This window comes from Manacus vitellinus, unplaced genomic scaffold (genome assembly GCF_001715985.3).
Source record: "Manacus vitellinus isolate BGI_N305 unplaced genomic scaffold, ASM171598v3 scaffold_6_pilon, whole genome shotgun sequence".
NCBI lineage: Eukaryota > Metazoa > Chordata > Aves > Passeriformes > Pipridae > Manacus > Manacus vitellinus.
This window is the reverse complement of record NW_021940750.1, coordinates 9,660,609-9,673,372: the sequence shown is the minus strand read 5'-3', so window position 1 is coordinate 9,673,372 and position 12,764 is coordinate 9,660,609. Positions and strand designations below refer to the sequence as shown.

The following is a 12,764-nucleotide window of genomic DNA, read 5'->3' as shown; positions in this document are numbered from 1 at the left end:
TTTTTTTTTGTTTTTTAGTACTTCATTCAGGCTAGGCTAGTTCTGTTCTGATTAATGCCTTTGTTTTCTTTGCTGACAGTTGGCCTCTGGAGCAGGTCTTACAGGATTATCCCAAACATCTTATGCTGAGTGTAGAAAGTCATCCTCTGGAGTCTGCTCCTCCTCAGTACTACAGAAACTTCCCTCTGCCTCTTATTTTCTTAACCTCACATGCTGTCTTATTATGTGCACACAAAAACCTTCATGAGCACTGCAGGCTTCTTCTCTCCCATGTCCTCCTGCTCTTACAAGCCGATTGAAAATGTTACACAACCTTGTGAATTTAGATGAGTGCAAGTGCCAGCTTTCCACCACTTGAAGCCTCTCCAGTGTGCTGTGTTTAGGTAGTACAGCAGTTGAAGTGGATAATGAGGTCTGGGTAGCAAACTTTTTCTACTTTAGTGCAAAAAATTTGGCATCTTAGCAAATGATCGTGGTAATACTACTTAAAATACTAGTTAATTTATTATGTAATTTCTATTAAAATCTGAGCACAAACCTTATCCTGATTTGCAATCTTTTGTGTTGGTGTTGTTCTCTGTCCTCCCCTGTCTTTGCTGATTTGTTGCCATGTTTGTAGGAGAAGGCAGTGATGTGCTGTGAAATAACATCTTTGGGGTTTGTGCTTGAATTCCAGAATGCCGGGACTAAGCTGTAGATTCTACCAGCATAAATTTCCAGAGGTGGAAGATGTAGTGATGGTCAACGTCCGCTCCATTGCTGAGATGGGCGCCTACGTCAGCCTGCTGGAATACAACAACATTGAGGGCATGATCCTCCTCAGTGAGCTGTCCAGGAGACGGATTCGTTCCATTAACAAACTCATCCGCATCGGGAGGAATGAATGTGTTGTGGTCATCAGGGTTGACAAAGAGAAAGGTATTTGGGGATATTGTGGGTATATCAAGATTGAATTCATAGAGAGAAATAGAGATAAACTAAGCGGTTTAGGTATTTGTGGGTTTTATCAGGGCTACTTATTTTTAGGGCACTTAAGCAAAACAGACCATCATTGTGCCATCTGATACCTATGATCATTCTTCTGGTCCTCTATGTTCTTTGGGAATTGGCTTAATGAAAGTGATTCATGTCAGTAAAGATTTGCTCAAGTGGGTCCTCACCAGCTCAGTAAATGAACCAAAGTGAAGTGGAATTTTCTTTTGATATCTTCAAGTCTTAACCAAAGAGAAGGATCATATGCTGTAGAGATAAAAATCTAGATGCTAAGCATTTAGTGTTCGCAGTCTGTCCTGTTTGTTAACAAGTCTCAAACCTTGTCAATAAAATAGATGACAAGTATGTAATTATTGTGCCACATTACCTCTGTAGGGTGCGAGCTGATATTGTACAAGCAGCTTTGTCCCTTCCTAACTTTCAAACGTTTGAATCTTTGATAAAATTTTTAAATATATTTTCTATTTAGAAGATGTTGGATTTTGATAATACTGTTCCATGCAATCTCTAAAATCTATATCCAGGTATAAAGAAATAATAAAGACTGAGCACATCTCCTAGAAGTGTTACTGATGGTGTGATGTTTCTCAAGTAATAGGCTTTTCTAGAATACTTCTGAAACTGCAGTTAACTCTGAAATTCAGTAATAAATGACAGGGTAAGAAAAAGCAGAGAAGAAAGAAAGACAAACATAAACTTATTTCAGACAGATCTGAAGTGAAATAAGTTTTCCAACATCTCTAATGAAAGAATATTTCGTTTTACAAGTTAATTTTATTCTCATACTAACAGAGAAACACATCTGGAACTCACCTAGTGGTCTTTTATTGAATACATGGAGGAACCTATAATTTGTGAGAAATAAGTGAAGGCCCTTTCAAATTTAGAAGAGGTGGTTCAAAAGAATTTTTTACATGGGCGTTTCTCCCAAAAGGGAGTCCGAATTTCAGGCCAAGCCTATTTTATTAGGAAACCGTTCAGAGCTAAACAGGTGGAGTGCCAGCCTTGACTGATATTGCATTGAACACTACAAAAATATGCATTAAACTTGCTTCTTTGTATGCTGCTATGTTTTTTTTCCCAAACTATGTACAGCAACATACAAATGGATCACAAATTGCTGAGATATTATGAAAATTTGTTCAAAATCTGCAGAGAAAACATTTAAGGCAGTAATTTAAAGAAACACCATACAAAGTATTTGCTATTTTAAGTATTTGCAATTGAAAGAAAAATTTTATATCCTAATTTGGGTCACAATTAGTTCAAATCCATTGAGATTTGGTCTTGTTACTTTCTGTTGCAACATAGAGGGATAGTGTAGGCAAGGGGCGAATCCTGAGCCAGAGTGTTTATGAGTTTCTCTTGAAGCAGTCAGACTTAATTTGCACTATGGCTGACACTTTCAAAAATCATCTTCCTCAATAGGTTATATTGACTTGTCCAAAAGAAGAGTATCTCCAGAGGAGGCAATCAAATGTGAAGACAAATTCACAAAATCAAAGACTGTAAGTTGCGTGTCTGTATTCAGGCACTGTGTATTTCCGGCTTCTTTCTTGAATGACCAAAATGCACAGACATAAGATAATATGAAAATAAAGTATTGTTCTTGTGTATTAGGCATACTCTGATTTTCATTTATGCATGCAAGGATATATAAGCAGTTCATCTGTCCATGAGTTCTTTGGTAAACTGCTTCTTAATTAATGAATAGATCAAGAAAGGTGTCGGTTGAAAATTTATGATGTAAAGGGGTATATTTAAATGATTTTATTTAAACCCAGAAGTATAGGCTGGTTTAGCACACTGTGGCAACTGTTTATTGAAAAGGCACACACATAGTTTCAGTCTCCCATCCTTACTGCTGTATGGTCTTAGCACTTCTGAGCACAAATTTTTGTCTGTTTTCAGTATTTATTTTGGTTTTTGTACACTCCCTTGTTCCAGGTTTACAGCATCCTTCGCCATGTTGCTGAAGTCTTGGAGTACACTAAGGATGAGCAGCTTGAGAGTCTGTTCCAGAGAACTGCCTGGGTATTTGATGACAAGTACAAAAGACCGGGATATGGTGCTTACGATGCATTCAAGCATGCAGTCTCGTAAGGACACCTTTTATACTTCTAGGGGCTTATTTCAAATTGCAGAGAAGTGTTTCCTGAAATAGAACTATCATCACATTCTTTTGGGTTGTTTTGTGTGGGTTCCTTTCCCAGAGTCAGTATTGAGAATATACTGATCAAGTAAATCTAGTAAATTTTTTTATCAGTCTTCCAGTTGCTTATTGTAGGTTTCTCTGTCTTATTGATTTTTTTTCAATTCCTGTTTTTTATTGCTACAGATGAGTCTGTGACAGTTCTAACAGGAAAAAGCACTGATTTTGGTTTGTCTGTCAGAATTTGTCTATCCCAAGCAGATTTTATCAGAAATATCTAGCTCTGTGTCTGAAGATATTTCTGCTCGGGGCTGATTGTCACTCTTCCACTGCCTGTGCAGTGAAAGAGTGACAATTTCTTTTTTAAATGCAACGAACTGGCTTGTTACTTCTCTACACTTCCAAGCTTAAAGAATGGGATCATGAACTTAGAAATGGAAATTTTAACAGAAAGAGATGAAAATTGTGATGCTAAGGAAATATATACTGAGATAGATTGCTTTTATATTTTTAATAGTCTGATATTGTAATTTTCTTTCAGAATTAAAGTATTTGGTTTCCCTCTAAAGAATCTGTTGTGAAACTGCCAATCCAAAACTAGATTTCTCAATAAACATTTTTAGTTTTACTCTTTTATGCCACATGAATTGGAGTTGAGCGCTAGATGGCAGTAATAAAAGTTTCAGAAATTGTGTTGACTTTAGGAAGTAGGAGGGCACTTGATGGTATTTTTAAATAGCTTAAAACCATCTCTGTGTTTTGGAGGAAGAGACAGCTTGTGTCCTCGTTTAGACTGTGTTTTGTTTCATATAGTAATAATTTTCTGATGAGAACAAATTCATTGGTAAAGGGCAAATCTGGATACAGTGCTGTAAAAGGAATTCCAGATAACTCTTACCTGATAAGTACTTAGTTAAACACCTGTATACCAGAAGAAAAATAACCACCCTATAGTTACACTGGCTGTTTTAGGTTTTCTTGTACTCAGGAAAATTCCTGAGCGCAGGCCTTTTGTTGCTCATTTGCTATTCAGTTTGGAGCACAAACTTCTGAAGCTGTCTGTTCTCAAAACATCTTTCCATCAATAATGCCTTAAGATTTCTGACAATGGACTGCAATTTTTATTTGTTCATGTTGTGCTCCTACATAAACATATAACAATAGAGCAGAAAAATGTGGATATTGGTGCCTTCTTATTCTTGCTGAAGTGCTGCATGAGGTTTAGTGTTCCCTCTAAGAATTTGACTTACTGTTCCTTTCATGATGATTAGTGTTTTGGGGTTTTAGACAGCAAAAATTGGAAAGTATATTTACCTTCTGATTAGTAAAAAATTAAACACTGGGGACCTATTTGGTGAAAGCCTACCAAGAGCTTATGAAAGTAACTTGAAGATTTAACAGGATCGTTTGTAAATCAGAATTTGTATGTCACATAAATCACTTCTGCCATACAGGTTCATATTTTGATGTGTTAAACCTGTCATATTTTTTGATTCTGTTTGCTTGTTTGGCCCTTCTACTATCTCTATTTAGTATACAAAAACATGAAAGATGATGATGTATTAGCAGCAGAGACCAATCTCTGTTACTGCATCTGGTTTTTGGGCCATTTTGTTTCATGTTTGCCTGCTGGTAATATTGTAGGTGGTCTGGTATTTTTTTCAGAAAACTGCCACTCTTGTCTCTGCAGAACAGCAACGGGTTTTGTGAGGAGTTTTTTGGTTATGTTCTCAGTTTCAGATATATTTGGGATACGTTTAATACAGCAATAGAAAATTGACACCACTTCTTCAAACAAGAACTGCTGATTTATACTGGTGAACAGCAGAGGAGTTTGCTTTTGTGATCTCTGAATTTTAAACTATTAGCTTGCAATTTAAAGATCCTTTATCCTTTCTTTAACCAAGAATGTAGCCAGCAGATAAGTATCTGTCTGATCCAGTTACTGTTAAAAAGGAGGACAGAATAACATGGAATGAGTATAGGTTACTTTGTAGAATGACAAAAATCTTGTGTTTGAAACATTAAAATAATTCAAACCCCCAAATTTATCATGGATTCGCTTTCATGTGATATGGGTTTATCTTCATATTGGAGGAAACTTAAATATCGAGTATCAATAGATACTTGTCTCATTCCATGTATCATATACAAATGGAGGTGGACAGATGTCATTCCTTTGCTTTTAAAAACCTTAAAAATCATTCAGATGATTCCTTCCAGGAACAGATTGAATAAGGTACTTATCTGCTTTGTTTGCCAATAGAAAATATTTTGAAAATAGGCGTATTTATTTTCTTCCAGTGTTTCAATGAACTCTTTAGAAACTTCCCTGTTTTGTTTGCCTAGCAAATATCTAGGATTATTTGCAAGAATATAGAAATAGTCCCTGAAGTTAATGTTGTGTTATATTCCACTCCAGTATAACTTCTGTAACATTGCTTTGCTTGGCTCAGAGACCCTGCAATCCTGGATAGCCTGGATCTGACAGAGGAAGAGAGACGTGTATTGATTGACAATATTAACAGACGTCTGACACCACAAGCAGTCAAAATCCGAGCTGGTGAGTTCTTCCCAGATGCTCATTGAACACATCTTGACACTTAGTTAGTGTATCTTGTCACAAACTATAAATCCAGTTAAAAGTAGTGGTTTGTAATGCTGATATTTGAGTGGAACTGTTCAGAATTAAGACACCTTATTAAAGGATTGCTTTCAAAATGTCTCTGTGGGTTCTACCCCAAAGTACAAGGTGGTTTGGCTTTTATTTTTCCTCCAGAACTGTGGATTCCTTGGGACACAAAGTGGTAGTCATGATATATTGCATTGGCACACAATGAACTTAAATATTTTATAGTTATTGCTGCATCTACAATATTCTTTTTTGTTATTCAGAGTTTTAAATTAATTGATTCCCTGACAGGATGTTTGATCTCTGTCACTACAGCTACAGCATATATTTTAGCCACTTGTCCATGGACATATTAAAATGGTATTTCAATCTGGTTGATTGCAAATCATTCAGAGGAATGTATCAGCTCAAGCCTAGCACACCTCTGATGTATTCACAAAGCGTATGAGCTAATTGTGTCTCTTAATAATTCACTATGGGCAGAAAAAGCACAGGACTGCATTACTTAGGAAGACATACTTCAAAACTGTAAATCTGGCTGAACAGCCACTTGCTGTTAAACAGATAGTCAGTGTATCAGAGTCATATTTTTACCCAGATTGTGAAATTGCCTCTGCTCTGCAAGGATATTTTGTAGAGCATTAACACTTGTTGATTACTGTGGAGAGAAAAGATAAGCCTTATCCACATGACACTGAAGTCAAGAAGAGAGTACAAAAAGTAAGGTCATGAAAAATTCCCTATTACTTTAGGCTGCCAGGACTTAACATAGGCTTCAAAAATGTAAGTAGGATTTGACTGCCCTGAAGAATGAAATTGCTAACATGAATAGCACTTCATTAGTTTTGAAAATAAAGTTACTTGATGAGCGTGTGTTCTTACTTCCTTCGTGGTACCTATTTTGTTCTGATGGTCTAAGTCACTGTTCATTTTGTCATCAAGACAAGTGTAGAAATTTACCATTGGCTTCTGTTCTCATCCTAAGGCTGATTGAAATGCACCTCTATGAACTTGTTTCTGATAGCTGAGAATTAGCAGGTTGCTGTGAGTCACTTGGAACTGAGACCAACTTCTTTGTAGCTTAGTCTTGTACCACTGTTACATACATAAAGAAATCTTTGTCTTTACACTGATCATGGTATTACAGATACAAATTTCCAAACATCTACAAAAAGCTGTAGCCAGTTATCATTTTATGTTAATATAACTTACCTTTTAACAAGAAATGTTAATGCTCCTCGAGTGATGCCTCTCTGCCTCTGTTGTAATTGCTGAGAGAATTCCATAAACTTGTGCATGTGTTCCTTTTCAAGTTTCACTTTTCTTGATCTTTCATTTTCTCTGGTATTTATTGCTTTTATATCTTCATCTCTCCATGTGAAATACATAATCATTCCAGTTGAATTTATTGGATGAGAAGTGACTGAATGTGGGTGTATAATTTTGTATCCTGGCTTTTCAAAGCACAATATAAAATGTTATATGTCTGAAGAATTTATGAACACCTTTACCTCAACTTACAAATCAAGGAAGTGTAATACCTTCCTCAGATTTGGGAGCTACTGAGGCTCTCATTGTGGATAAACACTGGTTGCTAAAAAGATTTAAAGTTAAAAAGCTTTAAAGATTTTACAGTTTTTGGTAACCTTAAAGTTTCATTATTTGTATTTCTCTATCCTAGATATTGAGGTGGCCTGTTATGGTTATGAAGGCATAGATGCAGTAAAAGAAGCTTTGAGAGCTGGCTTGAACTGTTCCACGGAGAACATGCCCATTAAAGTAAGTGCCAGTCTTAATAATGGAATCAAAAGCAAACTTTTCTGATGCCCTCAGGTACCAGTAGCATGCAATTGCTCTTGTCTCAATCACCTAAGTGAGCGTGGGGAACCATATGTGCCTGCTTTCCAGTTCTTCTCTAGCAGGTCTGTAACACACTTCCTTTCAGCTGTCTGCTGACAGTTGTTCCTATAACTGTGCAGTGGCTTTCAAAGTTCCAGAAACTATTTATTCTGTTCAATTTGTTGAAATCTAGTATTGGCACACTACATACCTCCTATTCCTTTTATGCAGCCTTAAACAGGGAGCAATGCATTTTATTTTCAGGTATAAGATTGTATAAGAATAGGAAAGTTTGCTCCACTTATGTTTGACTGTTGATAGAATGGCTACTGTAGCCAGGCCTGGTTTTTCTTCCCCAACAATTTGAGGATATTAAGTGTATTACTGAATAAGTGTTTTTAAAAAAACTTGAAAGTACTCCCTTCTTTGAAAATTCTTATAGTAGTTTCTTGTAACAAAAGAAAAAAATTACTTATTCAGTCATCATAAGAAATAGTACGTGTTGTAACACCTTTAATTGTATTATCTAAATAGACATATCAACATATCATTTTTGGCTTTGTTACTGAGTTTGCTTTTTTCCTCCAATCCCTACAACATGATAGATTAATCTGATAGCCCCTCCTCGTTATGTGATGACTACTACAACACTGGAGAGAACTGAAGGACTGTCTGTTCTGAATCAAGCCATGGCTGTAATTAAAGAAAAAATTGAGGAGAAGAGAGGAGTCTTTAATGTGCAGATGGAGGTGAGAACAAATTACATTCTAAAATACAATTTTCTTCCTTGCAATATTTCTAAAGTAGAGCAAGATCAGTAACTCTACAAGAAATTGTAGCGAAAAGGTATTAAAGAAAAAAACAAACCTGAACTTCCATGTTCCTTAAATAAACAAATGGCCAAAAATTCTAACTGTCTGAGTTTTGTTGTATGAATTCAGGATATATTTTATCTCTTGCTTTTTATGTGGAATCAGAGTCTACAAATACATGTGATGTTTCTTTGACTGTTTACCACGTGTTTTGGTTTGATTTTTTTCAGCCTAAGGTGGTTACTGACACAGATGAGACTGAGCTTGCAAGGCAGTTGGAAAGATTGGAGAGGGAAAATGCTGAAGTGGATGGGGATGATGATGCCGAGGAAATGGAAGCCAAAACTGAAGACTAAATGTTCTGGAATACTTAGAAGAGAGACCACATGAAAAATTAGAAACCCCATTGCAAACACTCTGGACTAAATGTTTTACAGTATTGAAAACTTCAAATGCAAATACTTGAAGTGTTTTACTGTTTTAAAAAGACCAAAATGTAAAAGGCTCTTCTAAATATCCTTTGATGCAAAAACTTACACAAATAGGATCCTTTGAAAGGAAGGTTCCTAGTCACAGATCTGTCCAGAAGGAGTTTGCAATCCCATGCTTAACACTTACATACATAAAAATTCCTAATTGGTGATTACAGCTCAGTACATCTGTTAATGATCTGTCATGGGAGCAGCAAAACCAAGCAAGCTGAACAGTTCTATTCAAAATGTATTTCAGCAAATATTCAATAAATTTCTGGGCTATGTAACTCCAAGGTTTTGGCAATTTTTCTCCTCTTTTGTCACATGGCCTAGAGTGGTATGAATATAAAACCTGGAACAGTATAATCAATGAGTGACTCCCTTTTAACATGGAAAGGTCTTTTTGCTTTAAATCAAGCCAAGAATGAGTGGAACAAAATGTTTGTCTTGCAAGTTTGTTGATGCAGACTTGTTTAAATGAGCATTTCCTTTGTTCATCATCTGCATTTATGGACTGAGAACTTGAAAAGTTTGAAAATAGCTTGTTACCATTCCAATAAACATAGCTAATAAATGAAAAGTTACGTAAACTTGCACTTTGATCCTATAGCTGAATATAGCAGGAACTTTAATGAACTTACTGATACGTCAAAATGGGCAGCACTGTCTTGTGACGTCACTGCTGCGTGACCTTCAGTTCTACCTACCCTAAATCCCATTTATACTGGACTGAGCTGTTCACTCTAGAAACAACCTGTTTATCTTCTCTGAAGAAGAGAAACAAGATATGCTTTCTAAATTGGAATTAAAAAAAAAAAATCCTGTTTTCCTTGTCAGTGGTAATTGAGGTGGAAGTGTTGGGCTTGTTTAAGTAACCTTTCCAAATTGCTAAATTTTTAAACGTGTTCTTATATTTTTTTTTTATTGTCAGGTTGCATATTACCCATCTCCTTTTTTTCTTAATATTTTGTGCTGCTAGAGGAAAATGCATGAAAAATTAGGCTTTGAGCCTTAAATAGGAATTTTTAATACTGCCACAGTGCAAACAATATAATTGCTCTGTGGTGTTGGTAACAAAAGGCATTCCCAAAGGATGTATATATTTTTAATGGTTATTTTCTCCAATTGTCTTTTCAACTGCTGTGTATGACAGCCTTGTTGTGATAATGTAAATTTCCTGTTTGAACAGCTCTTCCAAACTGTGCCCGTTCACTAAAATAGTGATTTGACTTCCATTAAACGCAATAGGTGGGTACTCAGACTAAATAGCGAAGTATTTTGAAACTTTGTCACCATGTGATCTGCACGGAAAATAATGCTGTAAAGAAAAGCACTGAAAAACTAGCCGCATGTGCTCCAAGGAGGGAAGGAATGCTGTCAAGGGATTACAGTTGTTACAATTTCTAAGAGCTGTTTCAGCGTGTCAATGGGTGAACATTGTTTCTGTCAGTAACTTAGGCAAAAGTTTGCTAAATTTTTTTCAGTGGCTACCAGAGCTTTTCTAATTAGAACTGGAGCACTCTGGTGGGCACAATTCTGTGTCAGGTTTGAGTGCCTGAAAAAAATGACCAAGATGGTGAGGGCAATAACAAAGCAGGTTCAACTGAATGCATTTCAATCATTCACTATCCTGACGTAAAACCAGGCTCTCCTGATTTGCTCCCCTGAGCAGATTTTAACCAAGAAGCTTAAATAATACAAAAGACAACCCGGTGAATCCTCCTCATGCGTTGCAGAAGCTTGAAGGAGGAGGTGTAAGGTGGGTGTTCCAGAGGCCTTTCAGCAAGGGGTGCACAAGGGAGTGCTGGGGGTCAGCTGTGCTCCATCACTTAAGGACATTGGAGTTGCTGAGATGATACCTTCTATCTCAACCTGTCTCTTTTCTATTTGTGGAACTGCCTTTGCTTACCAAGTGCTTAAAATAAGGGTCTGGGTTTTGTGTGACTGCCTTTGTTGAGTTGCTAAAGCTGGGTAGCACATTCCTGCTGCTCATTAGGTGCTGTCCTGTTGACTCAGTTGTAATCACAAGGCCAACATCTCCACTTGCACTCGTGTAGTCAATGGACTAGTCAATGGAAAAGTACAGGTATACCTGTGGACAGGGCTTGGCTTGATGTGTTAATTGTAAGGATCTCAGCTTGACTTTCATACCCCAAATTAATTTGTAAGATTGACAGCTTGGGAAGAGTTTTACTTACAGCATCTAATAAGGACTCATTAATAAAAAAAAAACCTAAACAGGGTTACCAGCTCACAGTCCAGTAACACACACCCCAGTATCCTGTTTCTGGTGAGGGGAAATAGTGGCTGAAGAAGGGGTGCCCTGCTTACTTGTGGTTTTTTATTTTAGGTGCAGTGGAGCTGCCATGTTGTTCTTCATAGTAGAATCTGAACTTTGGGGTTTAATTTCTGATAGGTTTTTTTTGTTTGTTTGTTCCAGAGCATAGACAATTAAACCACTGTTTCCAAACACTCCACCTTTCTACAGTTGATTTTGAAAGTGCTGTTATATCAGAATTCTTTTGAATGCTTGTTTTCTTTCACTTTTATCTAGAAATGTTTCATCATTCTTTGTTTTGATGTGGTTTATTTTCATCATCTTTCACCCCTAATCCACTAAGGAATTAAATATTTAATGGAGTTTACACTGGAGGGCAAAGTCCTGGCACTTAAGAAGCTGATTTGAAAAAGCTGGTATATGCAATGCCCCATGTGACACAGAGCATTGCAGAGCATGCAACGGAGGTTTCCTTTGGTCAGGTTCTCTTAATCAGCTGTTCGTGGCTTCTTGAAGGACTGACTGGGAGGTACCAGCAATGTCTGCCAGGTCAGTCAGCTGAAATAGCATAGTCTGCACTCAGAGCTGGCTGCTCCTGCCCTCCTCTGGAACCCTGACTAGCTTCCTGTGGTCTCGAAGCTGGCTGGCTCTTCCTGGCCATTCTGATGCATATTTTATAGTATACAAAGTATTTTGGGGTCACTTTGAATGGAAAAAAATGTCAACTGTTCTTGTTGTTATAATAGTACATGGACATGTGGAAAACACTCTAAAATGGATCTGAGGACATGGGTACTCCTCCTTCAATGACTTTAAGTCCCACGGAAGACTTGATATCGAGCTCCCTAGGTTTATACAGATGGAATGAATCATGTCCTTTTCCGCCAGAGGAGTTCAATGCCAGAACTTGCCTCCCCAGCCCATGTGTGAATATGGCAGTCCAGATCTACTGACTCATTTTACACTGTATGACCTTGCAAGATCTGTGTTTATTTAGCCTCAGGGAGCAATAGAAGGGCAGTTTTTCAGCCTTGATTAAGTACAGAATGAGAAGGGGAAGGGGTGTGTGTGTATGATAAATATGCAAAGTGTTGAAGAAATACTTTGAGTTATTGAAGGAAGTGAAGGCTCTAGGTAATAAAAGGTAGTTGATACAAAACCTATTGTTTAATGACCAGCTAAAGGAATATTTGCTTCACCATTCACCACCAGTTTGACAATAGAATTCTTTGTTGCTAATCTTAGTTTTGCCCAGATTCGTCTGCAGGGCTGTGGGTGGTCTGCATGCTGGAGAAAAAGAGCTTGTCAGATCCTCAGCAACGACTGGTTATGGAGCAATTTTGAGATCACTGTCTGAGTGAGAGCCCCCTGCAAGCTCCTACCTGCCCTCTCCAGTATGAAATAGCACTGTGTAATAAATCGCCTGCAGTAACAAGTTGAACAATGTAATTCAAACCTCAAATACCAAACTGTGGAACACAGTATTCCTGGAGCTGAAGTGCATGTCCAGGAAATGCATGCAGCAGTAATGTCTTATATATGTAGACTTGAGTTTTCTTCTTTTTTCTCCAGTTTAATTCTGATG

The 12,764-nt window shown here is 37.2% G+C and overlaps 1 protein-coding gene across 1 annotated transcript; it reads left to right on the top strand.

Annotated features, from left to right (window-relative positions):
- Nucleotides 1–653: 653 nt before the first annotated feature.
- On the top strand, nucleotides 654–9,485 carry EIF2S1 (eukaryotic translation initiation factor 2 subunit alpha). The gene is made up of 7 exons (XM_008927087.3): nucleotides 654–918; nucleotides 2,422–2,501; nucleotides 2,941–3,092; nucleotides 5,602–5,708; nucleotides 7,459–7,556; nucleotides 8,222–8,365; nucleotides 8,659–9,485. Exons 1-7 carry the CDS (start codon nucleotides 678–680, stop codon nucleotides 8,782–8,784), a joined length of 948 nt encoding a protein of 315 aa, XP_008925335.1. The 5' UTR covers nucleotides 654–677; the 3' UTR covers nucleotides 8,785–9,485.
- The last annotated feature ends 3,279 nt before the right edge of the window (nucleotides 9,486–12,764 follow it).

What these genes read in the sequence shown, in the direction of transcription:
- EIF2S1 (XM_008927087.3), top strand. Translation starts at nt 678, where the DNA reads ATGCCGGGACTAAGCTGTAGATTCTACCAGCATAAATTTCCAGAGGTG. An exon ending in CAGGGTTGACAAAGAGAAAG is followed by an intron (nt 919 to 2,421) that starts GTATTTGGGGAT and finishes CTTCCTCAATAG; the next exon opens with GTTATATTGACTTGTCCAAA. An exon ending in AATTCACAAAATCAAAGACT is followed by an intron (nt 2,502 to 2,940) that starts GTAAGTTGCGTG and finishes CCCTTGTTCCAG; the next exon opens with GTTTACAGCATCCTTCGCCA.